The following is a 26012-nucleotide window of genomic DNA, read 5'->3' on the forward strand; positions in this document are numbered from 1 at the left end:
TGGATGAGGCATCCATATAACAAAGAGCAGTTGAAACCTTATTAACATAATTACACGATTTCATGTTTTAAAATATGATATTGATGAATTGTGTTATAATTTAAACCTTATCGTGCCTGTTAGAACAAAAACAAATGGGAACATTGATCAATACGGGAAATGTGTCAATTTCAAGGAAGTTGTAGACTAAAAGGTACATATTCATGTTAATAATGTATATTTCCTGGCATTGCACAAGATACATTCTAATATTCTGAGCACTGTGTATCTGGAAAATACCACAAATGAAAACAAAAATGAAGGCAGATTAATAATTTGATCCGTAGTCATCCCAAAACAGAATGCTTAAAATCAGTTCCCAGGTTTGAAGTAATATTTCATCAAATAGACCTAAAGAAGTGCCTATCCTTGTTTCAACAAATAGTGAGAAAAGTCACCAGGACAGGACACAGACTGTTTATAGGGTGCTGTTTGTGTCTCCTTTGCCCACGGTGAAAATTCACAAGTTCATCCAGTCATGCTTCATAACCATTCCTACTCTCAGGAAGCTAGATTCTGAAATATGTGAAATGCCTTTCATGAAAATCCAATGCTGCATGCTTGTTACACAAACATTTGTCATCCACAGGGGACAGAACACTGGGGCATTGGTACCTTGGAGGGAAAACAGTTTGTGGGAGAGGTTTCTGAAAAATTTCCATCCAGACTCTCTTTATATCATGTGTGAGTGTGAATGCGTGCGTGCGTGTGTGATATTTTATTTATTTTGCTAGAAAAATCCTACCCCTGCATTTCAGAATGACGAGGATCCAATAACTTTTGTACGCTGCTGACACTTCTAATACAAAGTGCTCTGATCCAGGAATATAAGTCCTGCCAGCCATAAACATCAATAAGCTTGATGTGTGTGTGTGTGTGTGTATATATATATATATATATATATATATATATATATATAGGTTTCTTGATTTTTTTGTGGCTGGTAGATGTTTCTTGGATGAATCAGTTGCTGTCATAAAAGCAAATTCATAATTAAACTCATTATTACTTTTGGTTATCTGTATCCTTTTACAGCTGTTTATTAAAGTCGAAAATTCATCAAGCAGCTAAAAATGTTGTATTGCATATCTTTGATATCAGATATTGCAGAGTAGTCACCATTGCATCATTCATTATCGTTGGAGGGCAAATTGCGCTCTGATTCTGAAGGAATTTAATGTTGAATATATCTACTCCCACACAGTGGCTTTCAAAGAAAAGTTTTTGATGGCTCACACTGCTTTAAAAAGCATGCGTTGGTGTGCAATCCTGTCAGAGCCAGACACTTCAAACTGTCAGAACGACCCCTGCAAGGGTATATCTACCGCTTGCAGCAGTTTCAACAAAAAAAAGGGCAACAATATGAACTCTACAATACCTTCCACAACTTTCATTGCTTGATGGCCAGGCTTTGTTTCTGCAACTTTTTTAAAGAATACCCATGCCTTAGCAATGCTGACGTGTGCTTGAGTGGGCTCCTTTCACAATGGCCTGGTTATAAACAGAGCAATGTGACATTGATTTTTCACATTGATTTCATCCTTACATATTTCATTTTATTTTCATCTTTACTGGGAGTGAAATGCAGGGATTTGGATGTGAATGGAGGGAGTGTAAATGCAGCAATATAGGAGCGAATGGAGGGTGAATGCATTAATCTGTATGTGAATGCAGGGAGTGCAAATGTTGGGATTTCGGTGTGAATGCAGGACACGTAAATTCAAGGATTGTGTTGTGCATAATCAGTGTACAGACAGGGTCTGCTATATTATGAAAAGCTGTATCATTTTTTGTACTCCAAAAAAAGAGTATATTTCCAGCAGAGACCTGCTAGGTAGTCTGTCCCTCTCCAGGGTTGTTACAATAGTACATGATGTTAAATTGCTACGCCTACTCCGATTCCCCTGGTGAACAATAGAGAGAATCTGTGTGTCTTTGTTCACAGAAATGCTCTGCTGATGAGATGCTGCAGTGCCTCCATTTGGTCTCAACAAATATACTCTTAAATTTAAAATCCAGTCATTATTAAAAAATTGCTTCTTCAATACATTGACAGTTGCAGAGCTGAAAGACATCAAGCAAACAGTTTGAAACCTTACATGGCTGCGAAGTCCATAATGAGCATGATCATAACATCTGCACCACATGTGGGAGGTTATGAACATTTAAAATGTACTTTATGTTTCCTGGCTTACAGAATAGCCCAAGATTTTCTAAATGCACATTATATCGAGAACATTAATTGTGGCCGCGTATTAGCATGCCCAGTGTATTTGCTCAGTTTAAAGGTCAAACATGCACATAATTAAGGGAGCTACAGTATCTATCTATGTGACACCGTGCAGCAGATTGACCTGAATAATTATGGGTGACAGAAAGGTTCCTAACGCTAAAAAGACAGCAAGAATGCTTCACTCCACAGTGTTAATGACACCATGAGACCTGGCACCAGCTATGTGACATTTTCCCTAAAAGATCCATTAGTATTCTGGGCTGTGCGTTGCACTGCCGAATATCTTCATTACAGTCACACAAAGTACACAGAAGCACACACTTCAACATCTGCTCCCATTTTTTTTTTCTCCTGTAATTCAAGGAATCCTGGGCAGTTGCCATGGTAACATCCAGTCCATTGTGTGCTTTTGCATCCTAAAAAAAGTCACTGTATCGCGCCGTTCCGCAGTGCTTTGATGCCGGCTATTCAGTTGATTTGTGACAATTCATTGAAACTTCATCCGGTGTGTCACTATTATTCTGTCAACCCGAGATAAAATCACGAGCAGGCTTTCCCTGCGATGACGCTGGCGAAGGGTGCAGCTTCGCAGGAACATAAGAACAGGCTTACACTTAAAGCCTGACTTTCAGTAGGGGGTAATGTGGCATTAAGATTGACTTGATGGATCCTCTGATGCTAGGGCCCTCTCGGTGCCCGTGTGAGGACGGAGAACAGGCAGCATTCAGGAGAGGCCGTGCACTTCAGAGACCCTCCAACGCTCACGCCGGAGCCATCGGTCTTTCTATTCCTCTCACTCAATCTCTGCTGAGCTCATCCCCACAAAGCGGGAAATGGTTTTCTATGAGGTGACCCAGCACAGGGCCTTCAAGCATTCTAAATAACAGCTCTGCAGCAGCACTGTACTCTGCATCTGCGCCTGATAAAATATTTAAAAGGCACCTAGGGTAGTTCTGGGAGAATATCAATTCCAGTGAAAGCGTTTGATACCCACAAAAAAGAAAAAAAAAGATGGATAAATCCACAGTAGGCTGGTGATTTGGTGTGTTCTCAGTGCCTGCAGCTAAACCTTTACCTTACACTTTCAAATTAATTAAGTATTTTCTAGAAAATCAGTTCCCATGTACAATTAGATGCATTTGTTTATAATTGTATTCTGAGTTGTTATTTAGTTTTTACTGTTAATATTCACACATGAATATTTTCACTGCTAATTGTTATTGCAACCTGAAGTGTGCTTTACTGTTGAAATCTCTCAGCTTTTTGGAGGGGTAAGGCATGAACTGGCACTGCAGTCAGCAAATGGTGGCCATAAACATAATGGGCTGCATTTTCACTGTGGGCAAAATGCCATTACAATTCATTAACAATGTAGGGAGTACTGTACCCTCTCACCATTGAAAACAACAGGAAATGAGGTCACCATGAGTGCTGAGCTTATATGGAACTGGTCATCCATCATCCAAGGTTATCAATATTTTATAAAAACCAGCAATCATAGAAACACACACACAGAGGACTGGAACGAAAGGTTCAATTAGCTTTATGGGGAGCTTACGATGTTGCACTTTTTTTACTGGGATATATAGTACAGGGCTTGAAATAATATATTCTGGCCAACCTGCCTCTGTACAAGATGGAATACAAAACAAGAACATTTTGACACATTCCATTTACACAAAAACTAAAGTGTCATAAATAAATAAAAACATAATTGAAAAACACAATAAACAACAGGATTATCACAAAATAAAGAAGAAATGTAGGTTTTCAATGTACTGCACAACACCAACTTGAAAAATACAGATGAGTATACACTATTCTGAGGGAAAATAACCATAGTACAATGCATATATTGTCCATATTTCTGTTACAGACATGAAAATTGTTATGTCGCACATATATACAACATTGCCATAAAATATCAATGCACGTGTCGCTGTGGACCTTTTTTAAAATATTTTTTAAATGGTATAACAATGCATGGTTATTGAACAAGGTTACTGAACAATGTGATTGGACAGCTTTCCCTGTCTCATTTCTTTTACACAAGATTATTTAGGCACTCATTTTTACAGATAGTTCTTTCGCAATAAAATATTGAATGGGATTCATTTTCTGCGCAGAGGGTAGATTTTCAAGGACACTGTAAGTGAATGAAGATGATGAATGTTCATGCTTCAAGAGAAACTCATTTGCATGCCACATGAATGCCACTGGAGAAACCCATACAGTTAAGGATAAAGATAGGATGAAGAGCAAGGCTGCATCATTCTTACCATTCTGAGTATTGAACCATCAGACCTGCGGTAGGTGTCCATATTTTGTATTGTATTTGTCATTTTGGCTCTGAAAATAGTGTGGTAAAACAAAGATTACAATACATTCAGAGAATCATCCAGCTCAAGCTGCAGCCTAAATTACTTAAAGTGCTTGGATGGTTCACAGAAATGCTGTATCTCCAGGCAGACAAACGACAATATGCAAACAAGGGTACAAACCACAGGAGCTGAAAAGTTTGTCTTTGCATTTAAGTTTGCATATCTAAGACCATATTTTCAAATGCTGTTGGTACACGCACATGTAAAATAGGTTTTCTACTGAAAAACAACTACTAAAATGGCAGACAATAGTTATGTTAGAATGAAATTACTGTAAAATTACTTGAAAAAGGATTTTAAAAAAGGGGACATTTCCTCAAAACCTGCGAAAGACTCTCCTCCACAAAACAGAATCTTAAGAATAAAACGGATTAATTTTTTTCTGACGCACTTTAGCAGACCGGGTAAGAACAAAGGACAAATGCTTCACCGCGAGACTGGCTGAGCTAATCATTCATTGCTAATGCCTTTCCTGGGTCCTGCCACTTTCGCAAACAGAGCTCATCTGATGTATGGCGCGGCACTGCTTTCTTTTTCCCAGGCCAGACGATCAGCCGGCGGAGCGACTCCAGCGACAGCGGCCCTTATCCTTTCCCAGGACGCCAGCGGTCCGATCGCCCGCGCCGCAGGACGCAGGCGGCGCGGGGCCCGCAAATTCAACGACCCGGTTCTGTCACGGGAGGCCCGAGGGCTCAGAGCCGCGGCGGAGCCTCCGGACCTCAAACACGCGGCGGGAGTCAGATGGGAGGGGGGCGAATGAGACGCTCGGCGGGCGATGGTGGCTAGAGATGGGACACGGGAACCCGCTCTGGCCCGCGAAATCGAGGAGCGCGGCGGATAGGACGGTGGGATGGCATGAACGCGGGGCTTTGGGACTCTGGGATCTGTGAGGGGCAGCTACTGCTGAGAGTTTCAGGGGACCTAAGGGTCTGATCTGAGCACAAAGGCACAACCGCTTGATTTTATCTCCAACACAACAGGACATAAAGGCAGCTCATTAACACAGTTACAGGAACAACAATATACAACCTAAGACCATCATATTCACCCAGAAATTACAGGACAACCAATATACAATTAATTACAAATACATATTCACTGCATATATATGCGTATACGCATACACATAATGTACATATATTTTTATAAACACACATAAGCAAATGCACAAAAATTCCATGGACAATTTCCACATTAAATCTTGAAGGAGGGACAGGTCAGTCCATGGTTAAGTTTTCTCTCCTCCCCAAATGGGATTCAGAGGTACACAATGTTCTCCTCTCCCCCTTCCTCCCCATTTTCTGTCTCCATGGAGATGTATGGCTGAGGGTGGAGGGGGCTTCCTACAGGAGACGTGGGGAACCCAAGATAACACCCTGCTCTGCTCATCGCTGGTCCCGAAGACCACTTCTCTGGGTTGTAGTTGTGCATGTTCACATCTGCATCAAATGACATCAATGACATCGTTAGCTTTTAAGAGAAAACCTGTATCAAAGACAAAATATGAATCCTAATCCAAATAGACTATATTGCACAAATTCTGGAATTAATGTCTACAGATGGGAATTTTTATGGGTCACAAATCTTGCTCAAGGGCACACAGGCAACATTGCACCTGGGATTTGATTTTGCATTTCTCCAGACAGAGGTCAAATGCCTTTAATAAATTCTGCTTAGCGTCTGTCTTATTTAAATAGGGAGTACAAAAGGGATCCCAAGAGGAGATCCATTAAATGGTCTCTGCTACGTTTATCCCCCAATATCAGTTACAAGATCATAGTGAATTAATCATTCTCCATGCATTCAGTAGGGAGGAAAGACTGTGTGAAAAAAAATCTGCATCTATTAATCACAGTTAATAATCACTATCATCCAATCTAAATCACAATTAGAATCAGTCAATATCAATATATCAGTTTCAACAAATTTCAATGATGAATCGGTATAAATTGTCATCAATCACAGTACATCGGTTTCATCATTATCAATAATTACAATCACTTTCAATCTCTGCTAATTGGTTTAAATCACTAATAATCACAACCAGTTATTATCAATAAAATCCACTGGGTAAAAATATTAAAGTGGCTAGTTGATGGTTTCAAATCAAAAATTATTTATTAACACAGAATTGGAGCATAAGCCATTTGGCATTCAGCCCTTTCCAGCGAGCAGCCAGGGTCATTAAAAATACTATCAAGCTTGGCTGCACATAAAAATTAAGTGTGTTATTTATAGCTTGTAATAAAAAAACATATTTCCATTAAAATTTAGCTGTCACTTTCAGTCCCAAATGGCTTCTTAGTACATAAACTAGTTTGCTTCGTACCTGGTGGGACTACTGATCTCTTTACTACGGTTGGTCTCTGAAGAGGGCACTGTGGTTTTCGTGCTGGATAATCGGCTCTAACAACATGGCTGTACCTCAAATAATGAGACAATTCTCCTCCTCTGTAAAGACTATTCTGTTCTCATGACAGTAGGTATTTTTCGCCACTGCCACAGGCAGTACTTCTGCATACATTGAAACACAAATGGATTTTTGGAATACTTCATAAACATATATTCTTTGCACATTGGTTGTCTGCTATTATAGTATTTCAGCATCATGTTTCAACTTGACAGTTTGGCAACAACTCAAAGCAATAGAATTCTAACAGGGCTGTCAGACTCTAATACCGAAGTCATAAAGCACCTGCGCAATGCATCGTCTTTGAAACCTACAACAGGCACTTTATTCTCAGAAAAGGGTGCAATGTCCTCGCATTCCTTGAATCCTAATTTGGCTTTTGGGTGAGGGCAGTCTGCAAGGGCCTGCGGGACAAACGACGGCTCCTGGAATCAAGAGTCCTCAGATTTCCTGGCATTGACCAACAGAGGACGTGAATAGGCGAGAGGGCCCCAGAGTCACCTGGGTAAAGAACTACACTGACCCCTGCCCATAACAGCCCCATATACAAGCCTGCCCTTCCAGTGACATTTCATTACCCGAGCGGGATGACCCCGACGTGCCCTGTCTCCGGCGGGAGGCCCCGTGACCGCGGGACGGGGGAAGAGGACAGGGCCTCGGGTCGGGACAGGTGCAGTGCAGCAGCCGGCCGTCGGCGATCTGGCCGTGAGCGGGCCCGCCGCAGCTCACCGGGAACGCATCTCCCGACTGATTAATTGCGCGGCACTTCATTAGCGTACCGCAGGGGCGGGCTGTTGCCTCGGCGGTGATAAACGATGGCGAGGCGGCAACGATGCCCCGCCCGTGCACCGGCACGGAATGTGCGGTGTCACAGGGGACGTAAACCCTGTCACCTGACCCTCGCGATTCCTTCCAGGTGTTTTCGCCGAGGTGAGGAGAAAGCACAGGGTTTAGACTGGGATGTTTTTACCGAATAAAGCACAGTTCTCATTTGATGTTGAACTGACCTTTTCTACCCTCCCAATAATTATACTGTAAAACACAATGGCAGCTCTGAAATGGATCTTGACCTTTATATATAGCTTCCTTTTTGCGCGTGATCTGGGTAAGTAACGTGTTAGCTCACATTCTCCTTGGATAACTTGCTTTGCTCCACAAGCTGCAAAAAAGATAACTGATAAGAGGTAAGCTAATGTCAATTTCACAGTTGCTGTGATTTCCATGTTAAAAATGGCTTCATTTAAAAAAGGAAAAAAAAACGTAACAAAACAAACTCTATCACTATAAAAAAAAAAATCTGGATTGCCTTTTTGCATGTGTAACAAAACCACCAAGTTATCCTTCCTGTATGGATGTAAAAATATCTCACAACCTTACTATTTTGGTTGTAGGACAGGAATAACCAGAAATTGTGATTAATTCCACTGTCAACTGCTGAGATCAAAGTGATTGTGAGCATGTGAGTCTGGCGGGTGAGAAGCTGCCCTGGGGTATACTCCTGCAAATGATGGCGAGCACCAACTGTTCTGCTGTACACAAAGCTTCCATCTTGTTACTGAACAATGCTGGTTTAGCTGCAGCCTGCGGGGCGTTCATACCATGAAAGGTTAACATTATTATCCCTTCATTTATTTGCTTAGTAGAGGCCCTTACACGGAGTGAATTATCTTTTTATAAAGCTGGGTATTTATGAGAGCAATTCAGGTTAAATATCACGCTCTGGGGTAGAACAGCAGCATGCCACCTGGTAACTGCAAACCCAAGCTCTCTGCACTCAACACCATGCTGTCACCCTTTCAATCACCAGCGGCAGTCACTCAATAGCAGGGGATGGCACCATCGGGAACCCGTACACGTTCTATTTATAAACAGTGTATCACAGGAACACCAAATCAATGCGAACAGATGAGCAGTGGATGGCAAGACAAAATTAGGGCAAAGACGATGTGTTCTTCAAAAAATCAAAAAAATTAATTGGAGCACCCAAGCAAAATCAAATTTAAATCTGAATACAACCCGAACCACCCTATAGCACAGTTTTGGAGGCACAGCGTATTCACTGTGGTCAGCAGTAAAACAATTAAAGCACACGGAACTAGGCGTTATTTTTACATTCGATACTGTATACCCAGCCTCCTCAGCGATAAAAGAGTTTGCGCTACGCGGATCGGTCAACATCCAGGCAACGGACACCGCCCTCGTTTACAGCGCGGGGCTAAATATTTACGCGACCCATCGCTTAATCTTCCCCGCAGTGACAAGTGGAGCTGTAAATGAGTTCGGTAGAGATTTTCCGATCAATCCCCCGATCGGCCCGGGTACGGCTCTCCGCCACGGGACTCGCGCGGAGCTGTCTGCTCCAGCGCTCAATAAATAAAGAGCGATTGATTCAGGGGAGAGAGAGGGAAGACCGCTGTTTTGTCTGGAGACACTGATTAACTAGGAAAGAAGGATGGACTCGCTCTCAAGCGGGAACCCCAGGCTGGGATCGGCCACTGTTTACATTTCTCCACGGTAGCACTACGCCTCTTTAACATCACGCCCGCTGCGGTCTGGAAGTGCTTTTTTAATGCGAGCGGCCTGAAGTAAGCCAACAATCACGCCAGTCTTGCGACTGGTAGCGTATATCTGTAATGCTGTAATCCAAACACGCAGTCTTCATGATGATTCAAGCACCGCTGATTCCTTTAATATTCACACCAGCCCACAGTAATGAATTTTCCATCATTTACAACGACACCTTGCTGGAATGACGTACAACTACGGTGTAATATCATAATCTGCGTGCCAAAAATATTTGACAGAAGGGTCTGGTGAGAGAGGAAGCTTGCGGTTTGAGTCTGCCAAGCACATTTAAAGCAATAATAGACTTCACCTCCCATCAGAGTAAGAAAGATTCTGTAGATTTTTCGCCTCCTGGCCACATCCAACCCTCTCCACCACTTCAACACCTCTGCCATAAGTAGTGTGTATTCTCACCATTGCTTACGGGCCCCCGATCATGCCTTCCCCGACTCTCGTCCACACTCTCCAAGGCGGTGTTCCCTGTCCTGCCGTGGTTTTGGGACAGGACGAGGTCGTGACAGGAGGCCCGCTCGTCCTGGGTGCAGCCCATGAGGGAGTTGAGGCTGTTGTGGGCGCTGGGCGTGTCAGGGTAGGCCGATGACCCAGAATTCGGATGCTGGCGAAGGTGACGGTTGTTTCGAGGCGTCTGGAGCGCCGCCTCGTTGATGAAGACCGAACCGTCCTCGTCAGAGGCACCGGATTGGCTGTGACTGGAGTCCTACAGATGAGAGCCCATGTGACCAAGTCAAGCCAACGTATCAATGGATAATGAAATGTTATCACTCCAAGAGATTATAATTACAATCCACAGTATATGCACACATTTTCAGTGTAATGCATATTTAAATATATTAGTATGCCTGTGTAAGTAAGCATGGAATACATGTAAAAGTATGAAATAATACTTCTCACATACACAAATATTTTCTAACTGTGGCTAATTTAGATTACATAATATTCCATATAGCAAAAAATAATGGGTTTTTCAAAACAGGCTACAGACAACCAGACAAAGCTCGTCATATTTCATCAAGTGGAATAAATTGAATAAAGTATTGTGTGCAGTAGAATAGACTGGAAAGCGTTACTTATTAACGAGGGTACAATATGTGAGACTTCTCGTGGAATACATATGAAAGAACAGCTAGTGAGCTGTGTGAAAGGAGCGAAATCTACCCGGTTGGGAATACTGCTTCTAAGTGCTCAGCCAAGCGCAGCCTGTTAATTGGGGTGGACAACACCGTCAGGACGTGTGACTCACGGCACGCTTTGTCTTTTCACCCCAACCCCCCCCCACCCCCCCCACACCACCCCCCCACTGCCTCCCCTGTGATTCTGTGCAGCGTTCACTGCGCTCATTTCCATGACAAAGGTTAGGATGTAAACAGCTAAATTAATTTACTCTGCAGCGGCAGGGCGTGGAATCCAATGATAATCTGTCCTAAATGCCAGGAAATGCGCAGTCAGCAGATATGCCAAGAAAAGCATAATCACATTAGCGTGTAACAGGGACGAGGAGCATCTGGGGACACCGCGCTTATGTTCCTGAACAACATATTCATCAGGAAATGTCTGAACAACACCCCCGCCGCACCACATAAATGCCACATAAAGCTCAAAGACTGTGTAGCCTGCCCAGGAAAAGTGTACCTCAATCCACCTCCATAAATTCACAAGTTTGGGGTTGCTCACAACTTCTATACCCTCTAAATGCCAAACCCCTTTGTCGAGAGGATCCATCGGTTCTCTTATTAGCCTACAAAAGGAAAACCTAATGCAGAACTTCTGAAGGAATGTGGGGAAAAAACTGCTGGATAAGGAACTGTTTCGCCTTTTAGGCTGGTTTCTGCTGAATAATACAGTCCTGTGTTTTCTCCCCACGCACTCCGAAAGACTTTGATGTGGTTTGATATGAATGATCAAAGTCTTTTCAAGGATATTGGCGAATTGACTCGGGTCTAAATTGGTGCTGCCGCAGTTATTTTGCCCGTGCTCTATTCCAGGTAGCTTAATTAATATCAATCACTGCCTTGTTTATTAAAGACTGAGAGGCTTGACATTAAGACTGATGATTTTTAAATTGCTCTCATTATCCTGCACCAAGTCAGAATTTCAATTAAGGCTCCTCCACTGTAAGTGCAGAGCACCCACTGGCACACTCGCTCTAACTGTGAGAATGAAGGAACTCTGAACTTGGCAGGGCACTTGTGTGGAGTAATTAAGCTTCGTTGAGAATGTTGAGTAGGTAGCAATATGGCACTGGGGTTAAGGCAATGGACTTAATGATCTGTTAAGGAACTGGACCAGAAAGCTCTATGGCAGAATCCCAAGTGGGGCACGCATACACTGCTATTTAACTTGGGCAAGCCTTCATGAATGTACAGTATAAACATGACAGCAGTCCAGTTGATACCTTGTCTGTAAGTGCCACATATGCACGTCCATGTCTGAACTGATGTTTTGATTCCTCTGTTAAACAAAGTGGGCTCCGTTCACAGCATTCCTCTCCGACACTTTTACTTCTTGTTATGAGAACACAAAGAAAGGGAAACTTCAGGCAGCTTTCTTGAGATTATTCCCCGGCTGTTTTGGCAACAGAGGAGGAGGACTGAATCAGGGAAAGTTCCACTTCAGTACCCGCATCCGGTGGGCTGGGAGGTGGGTGATTCCCAGATTACCCCCGGCACACTGTCTCCGTATGAAGATCACAGCTCGTGCTTCGGATCTTTTAGCGTTTTCATGTCTGTTTGATTTTATCTTGCCAGGTTATGCAGAAAATGCAGACAGGGATTATCTAAACGACATTAAAAGAGCTGGGTATACGACTGATGTTTAAGTGGATGTTCATAAATGTGATGCAGAGGTTGGGCATGATAGAGTGTTATTGCTCTGTCTGAGGTCCTGGATGTGCAGTCTGAGGTCCTGGGTGTGCAGTCTGAGGTTCTGGGTGTGCAGTCTGAGGTCCTGGATGTGCAGTCTGAGGTCCTGGGTGTGCAGTCTGATTCACTGGGTTTGCAGTCTGAGGTCCTGGGTGTGTAGTCTGATTCACTGGGTTTGCAGTCTGAGGTCCTGAGTGTGCAGTCTGAGGTCCTGGGTGTGCAGTCTGAGGTCCTGGGTGTGCAGTCTGTGGCCCTAGATGTGCACTCTGATATCCTGAGTGCTCAGGCTTGGTGATACGCACCTGGTGCTCGCTGGTGGGGATCACTATGACGGGCAGGCTCCTCTGGCGGGCGTGCCTCCAGCCGTGCAGCAGCCTGTGCTGGGCCTCCAGCCGCTCCCGCTCGCGCTCCACCAGGCGCTGGCCCTCGCGCAGCCGCTCCAGGCTCTGCTGGTACTCCCTCTGCTGGCCGTCCAGCTCCTGGCGCTCCTGCCGCAGGCGCAGCGCCTCCTGCTGGCACTCGTGCTCGCGGCGCTCCAGCCGGCTCTCCTGCTCCCCCTGCTGGCGCTGGCGGAGCTCGCGCTCCCTCTCCCAGCGCTGGCGCTCCTGCTGCAGGCGGCCCTGCAGCCGCAGCACGCCCGCCAGCTCCTCCCGCTGCTTCTCCAGGTTGCGCTGCTTCTCCTGCTCCTGCAGGACGTTGGTCCGGGGGCAGGGCGGGCGGGGCAACCGCTCGCTCTCCTGGAGGAGGAGCCTCTGCACCTCGAAGCAGCTGTCCTGGATGGTCACCACCGCCTGGGGAAGCACACACGTACGGTCAGAAGCAGTCGATGCTAACGGCTACCTGTGGATTTGCATATGTACCCTCTGCTCTACAGGATGCCCTTGTCCCTTCACACACAGATGACCCCGCCCTCTGACCCCTGTCAGACCCCCACAGTCTGCCTGCACAAGCTGCACATGAAGTGTCCTCCTCTGACTCTAAGTCTGTGCAGATTTAACGGGGGGCACTGTGGAGTGAAGATAAACAGCGGCTGACATCTTGTGTTTCGGAGCAGCTGACAGAGTGAGCTGCACCAGTAAGCACAAACACACAAACACAGCTAGGCATTCCAGAGTGGAAGGAAGCAGGAGCAAAGCACTCAACACCAGGCACCTCCTCCAGATGCTCATTTACATGGTTAGTGACTTGGTCCAATAGTCAACTGTTTACTTCTCAGATCTTAGGAAAAAAATTATATTAAATATATTCTAGAAAACTTAACTACTGGAGTGGATCCTCACATGGGTAATGAATTTCCCAAAGGCAAACAAGAAAAACCTTTCTGAGAAAAGCTGAACTTGGAAAACTAGATAGTAAGCAGCCATAACATGCAATGCACAAAGCTGGTTGAAGGCCGGCAAGACGGCCACATGGCTTCATCCAGGGTTGAAGATTAGAATGCAGAATCTCTGGACTCAGTGAGCGACAGGTATGTATACATGTATACTAACAAACACAGCATGGACTTCCCTGCATAGTCTTTCTCTGCTTACGTCTGTTTTTCTCCAGTACACACTCAAGTGTTATGAATAGTTCTTTTTCTTTCTTACACTTTTCACAGCGCAATCCATGGAGCTTTCAGGGTTAATGGTTCATTCTTCCATCAAAGGAGGTGTAAAATGATTGGGCGCTCCCACATCAAAACACACAAGCATACATACACACATACACATATTCTCATACAAACACACATGTACGCATTCAGAAAGAAACAGCGCATGCAACTCAAACCACGAACATTACCCAGGCTTAGGGGGAAAAAAAACCTCATGAGCCCCTGCTATAACAGCCAATCAAATACTACCAGTTACAATAGACTGGATCGTACATTTATTTACTGAGAATTAGTGGTAATCAATAAGCAGGATGCTAAATTACAATTATTAAATGCCAATTGGCTACATGAAAGATGGAAAAGGTGCAGTGCTGTTATTTTCTTACCTGCAGACTGTAGAGCAGCTGGGTCAGGCTCTGTACACTCTGTACCACCTGCAGTGGGAAATTACAAACCAGGTGAAAAATGAGGGCCCAGTATCCTTATGAAGAAACACTCAGGTTCCTATCTCCTTAAACATGGGACCTCCTGCGAGCTGCAAATTATATGGTATGGGCCTGAAGACAGAAGATCAATTGGCGTAGGAAATGTGTGTGTGTGTGTGTGTGTGTGTGTGTGTGTGTGTGTGAGTTTGAGAGAGAGAGACATCAAAGACTTATTTAATTGACCATACGCACATTAAATATTACATGGTAGCCCAAGGAGCACAATATTGAGGCTGGCTTCGGCAAGCCATAATTCCAAGCTTATGTCCATAAATCACCCTACTTTCTGTAATAGGATTGAGGACCTAAGTATAATGTTATCCAAAATATGGCACCTCATAGAGAATGTTTGACAGCTTCAATGCAGTGCATCGTGGAGATCATAGGTAGGGAGGGAATAGTGCCTCCTAATGGCACACACTGAAGTCCCTAGCAGTAACCTTCTCTTTCTGGGGCCTCCCATCCCAAGCACTCTCCTGGCTAATTTGGCTCCTATGACCTCCTAGTAGGCAAGTATTTTGTGGTACTACAGCTGTAGGCCTTACACAGAACTCTTTATTGATCGGGTTAATTAAATCATTTGTCTTCATCATGTCACACACAGGATTATCAAATAGGATTATCTATCCTATTATCCTCCTATCTGAAACTTATGATTGGATGCATTTGTTACACTCTTCTGCTCGTTCTTCAGTGTATCGTGAGTGCCCCCTTGTGGTTCACACTCAATTATCACATCGCATTACCAACAACACCTGATTTTTCATTCTTTTCTTTTTTGTCATACTTTCAGGCAACCATCGTACCTTCAGGTTCATTATATAACTGATATAATGAACAGAATGATAAATGACACTGACAAATACGAGCATCCTTTTAAAAATGGAACAGTATTCAAGACCCGAAAAGCACTCCTGGTTTGTTATCCCGACATGCATAATTTACTACTTTAAGCATGTGAGTGACTTTAATAGGCTCACATGAATAATTAATGTTTTCATCATCGTGTCCTTGGGGAATGGAGGAAAACATGAACTACACACATTCACTGGAAGACAGCGCAGCAAATTAGCTGTTGCTACAACTGAACCCAGGGAAGATCAACCGTAGGGCAGCAAGCACTTCTACCAGCGTTATCCTCAAAGCGGATGTCTTGGCCCACAAAACTGTATGTGTCGGTGTACTGATAAGTGTGCAGGCCAAGTGTAGTTAACAGTTGATGGGGTTTTTTCTCCTGACCCTTGGGGCAGTATTATTATGAATATATTCATATTTATATTATTCAGCGTGTTGTGATGGAAAAAAATGATCTTTCTACATCCTTCAATGAGAATATTTCCTAACAAAATACAGCTATACAGTATTGGCATATACAATAAATATAGTGTAAAAAACCACAATAGATAATCATAATCAAACAAACATGGTGAAATAGCCATCCTCAATAGCCAGCCAAAAATCAATAATAACAGATATATCATCAACGATAAAGCAATTTAAGAAATCATCTTGTTTGGGGCATTTGAGGTAGCCGGTTGAATTAATTAATGATTTGGATTGGATCTATGCATCTTTCTTTTGCTTTCATTTCACCAAAGTCTCTTCGAAAAGTGACTCATCTCTCAGATGAAATGATTCACCTCATAGATGTTCCCTCTTGATTGATCTTACGTTCACAGTAATAAATCTGCTATGATTAGTGCACCGCAAGAACATCAAATTGTCTAGAAATGCAGCAGCCAACAAGATTAAACAGTGAATTAAAAGAATGTATAAATTATCTTCAGGTATCTGTGATATAGAAAAAAACACAGTAAATTGTGCAACCTACTTTCAGGTTGAGACTGTTGGCATCCCCCTGCTTTAGCTGTGTGAGATACTGCAGAATCAGGGAGTCTGTTCCTAAGCACTCCCCTTCTCTCGTCTCGGAGTCTGATACCAGTGAAGTTGAGCTCGAACTATGGGTATCCAAGTAACTGGCTAAAAATGGGAAAGATTAAAGATTAAGGCTTTACTTTCTTGACACAGCTGATCTGCATTATAATCACTGAGACAATGGCAGAAGTTACAAGCTTGCAAGTTAATAAACTGAAATCTAGCCCTAATTAATCTTTAAAGAGCCTAAGAAGTGTGGTACCATTAAACCACATTTGAATAAATCTGGTTTGAAAATCCTGCACTAATTTGCATTGTGAAAACAACTATTTTAGAATTAGTTTGAAAAATAGTTATATACGTGGTTGAGTAATATGGGCTGTATTTTTCGTTCTAAATGATTAAATCATACACAATGAACAGTCAGCATAGTTTAATAGCACTTAGTGATCATTACAGATCAGAGCTAAATAAATAATAAAGTTACACAGTTCTTTTGTTATCTTGTTACCCATTAAAAGCTAAGGAAGTGTGGGTTGCAAATTAAACAAGGCATACACATTAGACAGAATGTCTTGCAATGCCCAAACATTTAGAATAGCATGAATGTCAGAAGGCAGGGGATGTCAGTAAAGACAAGGCTGAGTGAGGATGAGGAAGGGGCGGCTTGCTCACATTCAGTGGGGGATGCTGGGATGCTGCTGAAGCTGCTAGACTCTGCCAGATTGACAGGAGAACTGGGCTCCCAAAGGGTTTCCAGGGAAACGCAGGATGAGGGACAGGACTGTGAAGTCAGTGTGGCGGTGAGGTTCTCAGCTGGAAGCACACAGCACAGTGAGAATTCATTTCACAAATCCCAGTTCACAATGGGAAAGCCAGCAGATCAACTCCACTCCCCCTGTGCAATTGAATATAGAAAAATACGTGGGATGTTATTTGTTTGAGTATTCGCTTTAAGTCTTTGCTTCCCACAGGAAAGCGCCACTGAGCTCAGAGAGTTTGAGGCCGTATGTGGAGTCATTTTCTTTGGAGGGAGACAGGAAGTGGGACAGGAAGTCGCAGGAAGAGGCCGCTCACCCTCTCTGAGCGCAGCGGTGAGCAGAGCCATGGCCTGAGGAACCTCGTCCGGATTGGGCCTGACCAGGAGGCGGGGCTGTGCCACAGGCTCCTCCCTCGCACTCAGCCCTGCTAGCTCTGCATAAATCTTCAGCTTCTCTTCTAACCTAGCGCAGATCTGCTGGTCCTGCGAGTTTAGTGTCTCTGCAGAAAACAAACAAATACAATACAGAGGCAGTCCAAGTATTAACAGAGATCAACACAATGCACATTTTTTTACTCCACAAATCACTACAAGGTTATATGGCTTAGTTATTCCAAAGGATCATTGACACATGTTGGTACTGGTATGGCTGAGAGGAATGGTTGGCTGTAAGTGTATAAGGGAGGACATCTAAAGGGATGAACACAAACCCTCCCTCTCACCCTGTACTCTGTGGATCTTCTGGGCCCTGGCTTCAGCAGCCCGACACTCTTCCTCAGACTCACTAGCATTCTGCTCCTCTTCCTCAGGACAGCTGAGAAAGGAAGAGGTAGTTAGGGGTCTGGCGACAATTAAAGCACACTTGTACAACGACACACACAGACAGATTAACACATAAACAATCTCTCTGACACACACACGCACACACACACCTTCAGATGCACAGAAAATCCTTGGTTAATGTCTGATACATGTAAGGGACAGAATATGGAAATACTGTAGCACAATAATGTAATGTACACACTGTACCTCTCTACTGCCTCCCGGATCAGCCTCATCCAGTTGTTTCGCTCCTCCTTTGAGGCAGTGTGGACCTCGTACATCTCTGGGCCGGCCGCAGACGCACTTATCAGGAACATCCCTCGCTCCTCATTGGCCACCTCCCTGACTATCAGTTTTTGGAGGGAGATCACTGGGGGCTTCTGGTCCTGTCCAGTCCATTAACATTATTTAAATATTAAATATGAATTGGCCAACAGAAATTCAGCTCTATTCCTCTATTTAGCCCATTTTTTAAAAGAGTTAACCTGTAATGCAATTCAGGCATCACAGCCAATTTCATTATGATTTAAATTCTTCTAAATGAAATTATGCAAAGTTTGAATATGATAGGCAGCTTTGATCTGGTAGGTCAGCTTAATAAAACATTCCTTTTCTTAACTGAGACCATCAAAGATGCACAGGACATGAGCCAATTTAAATTACAGTTTGATCCCAACTTTCCAATTCCAATTCTTGTAACCTACAAAAACACTGCAAGATAGTAATCAGTGTTACAGGTATATATTGTCTATAAAGGCAATTAAAATTTTGTCAAGCTGTGTTGGAAAAACATTTATTCGTAACGGACATGGGCCTCCTGGTTATAGCTCCTCTTATTCTTTTGCATAACTTTTAGACCTACCACAGCAGCAAATACATATTTCTGGTCCTTTTCTTGCAGGAATATCAGCGCGTCTGTGAGGAGGAGCGCCAGGATATCTGTGGAAGAGGACAGCAACATTTCAATCAGGGTGAAAACGAAAAGTGCAAAGCAGCGAAAAAGCGAGATTCAGCGATGGAGCATCCAGTCAACCGTGGCTTCCAGCCACACGCAGCTGACCTTTGAGCCTCCCGGTGGCCGTCTTCCAGTACAGCAGCCCGTCGTGCTTGAGCGTCCTGGCCTGGCTCAGCAGGTCCTGCTTGCGGAAGGTGAGCCCGCTCTTCAGCTTGGCGAAGCTCTTGTTGTCCATGCGGTTGACCACGTCCAGCAGCTTTTGCTCCTTCTCGTACTCGTTGACCCTCAGGTCCACCGCGGCGATGGCGTCCCGGATCAGGAGCAGCGCTTGGGAGAGGTCTGCGTGCTCCTCTGTGCCTTCTGCTCACAAGAACATTGTGGCGACAGGTAACCAGGCTATCAGAACACAGCGGCAGTTTATCTAGTTAAAATAAATTATGACAGTAAAAAAATGGTGGGTCAAAAGGATTTCTACTGATCATCACCTGATGAGCCATTTGCCTGGTGTAGGAAATGGAATTCCAAAGGAAAATTCTTTGTTTATTGTGTAAGTAATTTAAGTAAGTTTTGTTAAACCTAAAGTGCTTTTCCACACAGAATGGACAAGCCATGTCAGTACCTCCAGCGCTTAGACATGAAAAACTTTACTAAAGGGCATTTCATTACTTTATCTTCTGAGAAAAAGTGGGTCTTTAAACCGCTCTGGTTATGAGAAACAGCTTTTCTTATGGAGATATTAAGCAAAACACTAGATGGCAATATAGAGCCAAACTGACCCTGTGAATATTGAATAATCCTCTCCACCAGAACTGGATACTTAGTGATGCGCTGTGTCACCAGCAAGATGCACTCTGGGATCTCTCTCCTCCGGACCAATGAGTTATTACTTTGTTGCTGGAGAAATATTAGCAGAGCAAACAAGCAAAATCAAAATGATTATTCAGTCATTGTAACCCTATTTTAAACTCGCAGGGGAAATGAACCTACTTTGATAAACACTTGGAACTTCTTGTTTTGCTGCTGGAGTTCTTTGAAGAAGTTCACGGCCTCCGTGTGGTGACTGCAGAACTCGCCATACACCTGCTTCATTCTTTCTGCATTGTCACATGAGAACTGAAACCAAAAACGAGAGATGTTACTGCTTCTGCACAGATCCAGCTGCTACAAATGCACCTTGCCAAGTGCAATTAAATGGGCCAGCAGATTATGGACTCTGTGCACCATAATATGGAAGCCTATTGGCAGGTGTTGCCCTCACTTGGTGCACAAGGATGTCCCCGATCCTGTCGATGAGGAAGTTCCTGTCGCTGCCCTCCTGAGTGCAGCTCTGCCGGCGTTCCTTCATGGCGCAGAAGAAGCTCTTGTGGAAGTCCAAGAGCTCGTCCAGGCAGGGAAAGATCTTGTCCACTGTGCTGTGATCGAGCTGCAGCTCTTCCTTCATGCCCTTACGGAAGATCTCCGCCATGATGGTTAGGGTCTGGATGTGATGCATCTCCGTCTGCATCAGCTCTGAGAAAGCCACACAGCAGGCAGCTCTGTTACAGTTACACTTATCACTCTTGCATCGCATCATGCTATTCTCTTCTAAACTAAGCCAGAACCCCTTAATCGACAAGAGAGCAGTTGCAATTTTGCTTCAGTAAAATATGAGAGGAAGAAGGTGATTCAGTCTGCACTGGGAGATTCAGTCTTCCCTGGGAGATTCAGTCTGCGCTGGGAGATTCAGTTTGCACTGGGAGATTCACTCTACACTGGGAGATTCAGTCTGTGCTGGGAGATTCAGTCTGCGCTAGGAGATTCAGTCTGCACAAGGGAGATCCAGTCTGCACTGGGAGATTCAGTCTACACTGGGATATTCAGTCTGCACTGGGAGGTGGCAGCAGGACTCACCATAGATCACATCCTGCCGCTTAATGACACTCTTCTCCAGCTTCTTGCAGAACTTGTGGTCCACAGCCATGCTCCAGGACTCGGCCTCATAGTCCAGCATATCTGCGTTTAGGTCGTTGCGTAGAGGGGCGTCCACTGTGTCTGAGGAGAGGCAGCCAATGCAACACAGGACTCACATCTAGTTCCTTGGACCTTTGTTACAGCAGCCACATTTAAAGAAACATGATTTCTACATGTATCGACACGTATGGCAGTGAGAACAAAAGCACTTAAAAGACAATATTTCCACTCTAAAATGGTGTAAATTCACATCATGGAGACATATCTTCAGACAGCTTTGTCCCATTACCTTCATTGATAGAGGAGTCGGTGGAGGGGGAGGACTCCATCACCTGGAGCAGCTCCTCAGATTGGGAGCGGTTCCTCCACACACTGGCCTCACCATCTCCCTCCAGACTCTCACTCATCCTCCTGGAGAGGAGACACACCATGGCCAGTCAATTCATGATATTCATGTTGGGGTGCAATATACTGTATGTGCAAATTCATACACTGATAAACAAGCATTTTCTTTAGACTCAGGGCATTCTACACAAAACTGGTTTCAGATGTTTAGAAAACATGTAATATTAGACAAGGGGAAACTGAATAAACAAAAAACATTTTTAAATTATTATTTGATTTCTTTAATGACTAAAGTTATCAAACATCCATATCACCCATGTAAAAAAGTAACTGCCCCATTACATAGTCAACCAAATTTAATTGATAATTAGATTCAGCTGATTGAACACAGCCAGGCTTGATTGCAAGCGGCCCAGTTGAAACTACACCTCACTCATACTGAACCCTTCCATCAGAGTGAAGTAGTCACCACAAATTTTCTACAAGCACACTATGCCACAGTTAAAGCAAATTCCAGAAGAGAAAAAAGTTGTTAAAATATTTCAGACTGGAAAGGGATATAAAGCCATTTCTAAGGCACTGGGACTCCATCGAACCACAGTGAGAGCCAACATCTCCAAATGGAGAACACTTGGAACAGTGGCGAATGTTCCAAGGCGGGGCTGGCATGCCAAAATTTCTCCAAGGGCGACAGCGACAACTCATCCAGGAAGTCACAAAAGATACCAAATGAACATGTATTCACGTATGTATGTGCTCGTGTATTCATATGTAACAGCTCTGAGTTTGAATATGCCCTATATGGAGTGTGATACCCCGCAGTGCCTTGGCTTTGGTGAATCTGAGACTTCCCCCTCAGTGGCCCTCTGCATGAGGAAAGACCCTGGCTCACCGCTCGGAGACCGCAGGCACGCTCTTGGACAGGACGTTTGGGAGGCACACCTGATCCCTCCTGTCCCGGCCAGTCATGACAGGAAGAGAGGCAGACGTGGGGATAGGGCAGGCTGTGGGACACTCCCACACAGTGCTACCTGTACCTGGAAGAGAAATGAGGACAGGTTCAATGCCCCACCCAGGACACGAACCCGTTCACCTCAAAGTCCCTTAACCGGCATAACCGGCTCTCAGACTAAACAATTATTTGAAATACTTTTACATTTTTCTTTCATGTGGATGTTTTGTTAGTAATATCCATCCATCCATCCAGGTCACTAATCCATCGCAGGGCAGCTTAAGCAACATGTTTTGTTGAGACATAAAAGCATCTCAAATTTGGTCCAGTTTGGTCCAGTTCTGTCTCCACCTTACACCATCACTTTCACTCATGGGCCACAAATAAAAATACTGGACTGAGTCAAATAAGTGACGAGCCAACTAGGATCAGCCCAGCTCTGTCGAACAACACAGACACGTAATATATACAGTATTTCTGGTTTTACCAGGTTTTAAGTGGAGGTGACTGGCAATATAATGCTGATAAGGAAGCACCCAGTACTATGGGGTTGAAATACTGTTTGTCTCAATGATGCAGGCAATCCAATGGCTTTTATGCCAAGTGTGTTTACTTTGTGCCAGAAATAATAGGAAACAGATGGCCAAAACAGACCGGATAAACTGAAATGTTGAATCAATTTATATTATAAGAAAGTTCAATTTAAGTTTTAGGGAAGCACATGTCAAGGATTAAGGAGAAGTGAATGGTTTTCATCTCAGAGAAGGGAAGGGACATGATCGTCCATATTGGGGAGTTGGCCTTATTACCATATACAGACCAGAAAACTCTCTTGCTCTTCTGCATGTTCCTTTGCTTTAAAAAATTGTGTTTCCTTATCATAAGTTTGTATTACTGGTTGTGTTTCCTCTCAGCAGCCATATGTGAATGAGTGAAATGTTTACAGGACTTGCATGTTTACAATGCAAATATTAATCACTGAGATCACACAATGCAAAAAGCACTTCCTCTTCCAGTCTCTCCCTCACTACAGTCCTTCAATGTTCATCTGCTCCATGGCGTGCTAAACATTAATGGAGCCAGAAAATCTTTAACTTTTGGACTCACTTTGTGGGAGGGAAGCTGCTCTGTTCTTTGTCACCACTGCATACTTGTCCTGATGTTTCTGTAAAAACCGTCTGGTAAGCATTGTGTAGACATGAAAAGCATACAATATGATTCACATGTATGTCAGCCCCATTTAACGACTTCAAGCAAAGATACAGTCCAACACACCTGGTGCTAATATATGTGCATTATTTGTTCATTTGCTTTGTCTATTTCATTTTGTATTGGAAATTCTAAACACTCGGATGAATCTATTTGCAAGATACCCAGTTACTTCTTTACTACTGTGAAATATTAATAAGAGAAAAGTCATGTTAATGATACACGGCAAGTGATTCATATCAAGGTTCTGCACATGAGGTCACATTGCAAGTCTACACAAAATAAATTTAGTGAAAAGACAGTTGGATCCACGATACATTTTTATATTAAAGCCATATTTTATTATAAAAAAGAATAATATCTCCAGATCTCAGTTCTGCTATTCATTGAGATGCCTAAACACAAAAACGTGTTTAGACATATATAAGCAAAACATCATTTTTCCACGTGGACAGTATATGTAAGCAGGGTTCAGTGACACCAGTGCACAACCCTCATGTTCAGTCTTTTATGATGTTATTTCAAACTCCGTTCTTGAAGAGGATTATATTTCCTTATGTTATGACCAGTTTACACATGTAGACTGTCGTTTCAGCCATCACAGTAGCATTTCAACTGCACGCTACCTTCATGCATGGTGTTGCAGAGTCTCGGCAGCCTTTATGGACGTTTATTGTGCAGTCTGGAAAGGAAGTGACATCACATCACATTAAACATCCGCAAACAGCTTGATAAAAGTATTTTAGGACAAAGCTGGTGTCTTTTTAAACTGCTCTTTTCTAATTTGTACAATAAATTAAATAGTACAATTTACACAACATACCCTATATATTTATGCTACTACTACTACTACTACTAATAATAATAATAATTATAATAATAATAATAATAATCATCATCGTCATCATCAATTTCATTTTTCAAGCCGTACAAAAAAATCTGATATATTGCCGGACTGAACTCTAAAGCTCTCTTCAGTATATTTGCAGTAATGGCACTAACACTCTGTTCATGTTCTAAAAAAGACAGACCCAGCAGACCAGAAGGCAATGAAGACAACACTCACTGGAGCACTGCAGAAGGTCCTTTGCCATCGCTGGCTTGTCACAGACTAAGCACAGTGTGAGGCTGGTGCCGGACCCGGCCGCAAAATGGTGTGCCTTCAGTGGCTTCTCCTTGCCTTCCTTGTCCTTCCCCTTGCCCTTGGAAAACCAGATCAGATACCGATGATCACACATGAGCACCATTACCATTTGATTCACATGAACATCAGAACTAGAGGTCTGTTTCACTCAGTTAAACGGTTTTTAAAGTCCACTGCTGAAGTATGCATGCTTCCAATCAGCTGACCATTAACAGGCTCACAGGAGTTAATGATTAGTGAACAAAATCTGCTTGCAAAGTAATTATTGTGTGTGATTTTTTTTGCCGTGCAAACATAGACCAAAGTATATTCAAGTTTAAATGTTTTTAAAAACTTGTCAAAAATTGAAATAATGCTAAGCAGAATGATCTAAAGAAGCACCACAACAAAGAATGGTTCAAGGGTATCCTAAGTGTGATCTCAGTCCTTACCTTGTTCTTGTTGCGAGTGCTTGACATCCGGCTCTTCAAGAAGCTGAAAGTACGACTCACTCTGTACTTCTCCGATTCTGCCTTCGACGGTATAATATACCTGTCCCACTCCTCTTCTTCGATTCTGTTTTCAGAAAAAATACAATGCTTAAAAACAAACCGCGCTCAGAATATCCCCTGGTGTGACTTTGGCTCTAGGATAAAACTGGTTTCTAGAAATCTTAATTTTTGCAACTGATATGTCTACTTTCAATGTTACTGTTACTTTGTGCCATCTCATAAACTCAATCATTTTATTCAGCAGAGCATAAGGACACACATTTTTAGGATAATGGTAATCTAATATTCCACACATAGTCCTTTCATTCCGAGTTTCATAAACCCACACTACATGTGAGCATTTTCTCAAGCATAATAGTTTGAGTATAAACGTGCAAGATCATCTTTGTCATTGCACTATTATGTCAACCCGGTTGCTGGTTAGTTCAGACTGTTAGTTTTTTTTTTTTGGTGGTTACAACCTTTGGACCATGGAGTAAAAGGGCAAGACAAGGCATACATTACATGCAAGACAGAGCAAATTTTTTGCTCAGCAAAAACCATAAAAATTCCAGCAGGCTACCACAATCCATTTCCTCTTTTCTAATTCATAATTCAAGAGAAAATTCGAGAGAAAATATTTTCATTATGCTCAATAGGGATCCAGCATCCTATATGATGCTAAGCTGTACTAGGATACTATGTACTAGGGGGTCTTCTAGTTACTAGAACTATGATGTGATGTGAGGCTAAGATAGTTAAGGCTTGTTATAGGTAGTTTGATGCGACTGGAGCTGGTAACTGAAGCTCCAGTATGGGCGAATTAGCACGGGTGAGGGAACGATAAGAGTGGTTACAGGGAAAAGGCTGGCAGGATGCAGTAATGGTTAATAGGTCATGCCAGGCTGGCCCTACGCGTGCTTGGCACAGGAGACAGGGTCTTC

At 43.3% G+C, this 26012-nt stretch overlaps 1 protein-coding gene across 6 annotated transcripts in view; it reads right to left on the reverse strand.

Annotated features, from left to right (window-relative positions):
- Positions 1 to 3790: 3790 nt before the first annotated feature.
- Positions 3791 to 26012, reverse strand: part of arhgef28a (Rho guanine nucleotide exchange factor (GEF) 28a) — a 69907-nt gene continuing 47685 nt past the window's right edge. For all 6 annotated transcript variants that reach the window (XM_035391988.1, XM_035391991.1, XM_035391990.1 and 3 more), the window contains 21 exons: positions 25030 to 25153; positions 24521 to 24656; positions 24081 to 24136; positions 23353 to 23410; positions 22186 to 22330; positions 21238 to 21359; positions 20889 to 21029; positions 20257 to 20507; positions 19986 to 20111; positions 19775 to 19892; positions 19104 to 19358; positions 18906 to 18982; positions 18251 to 18429; positions 17944 to 18035; positions 17539 to 17721; positions 17137 to 17277; positions 16418 to 16566; positions 14488 to 14535; positions 12810 to 13298; positions 10043 to 10346; positions 3791 to 6092 (listed from right to left, as the gene is read on the reverse strand). In XM_035391988.1, coding sequence (XP_035247879.1) covers positions 5911 to 6092; positions 10043 to 10346; positions 12810 to 13298; positions 14488 to 14535; positions 16418 to 16566; positions 17137 to 17277; positions 17539 to 17721; positions 17944 to 18035; positions 18251 to 18429; positions 18906 to 18982; positions 19104 to 19358; positions 19775 to 19892; positions 19986 to 20111; positions 20257 to 20507; positions 20889 to 21029; positions 21238 to 21359; positions 22186 to 22330; positions 23353 to 23410; positions 24081 to 24136; positions 24521 to 24656; positions 25030 to 25153 — 3376 coding nt within the window. In that variant the 3' untranslated portion in view covers positions 3791 to 5910. The remainder of the gene's footprint in view (positions 6093 to 10042; positions 10347 to 12809; positions 13299 to 14487; positions 14536 to 16417; positions 16567 to 17136; positions 17278 to 17538; positions 17722 to 17943; positions 18036 to 18250; positions 18430 to 18905; positions 18983 to 19103; positions 19359 to 19774; positions 19893 to 19985; positions 20112 to 20256; positions 20508 to 20888; positions 21030 to 21237; positions 21360 to 22185; positions 22331 to 23352; positions 23411 to 24080; positions 24137 to 24520; positions 24657 to 25029; positions 25154 to 26012) is intronic.

The sequence above is a fragment of the Anguilla anguilla genome, chromosome 14 (assembly GCF_013347855.1).
Source record: "Anguilla anguilla isolate fAngAng1 chromosome 14, fAngAng1.pri, whole genome shotgun sequence".
Taxonomy (NCBI): Eukaryota; Metazoa; Chordata; class Actinopteri; order Anguilliformes; family Anguillidae; genus Anguilla; species Anguilla anguilla.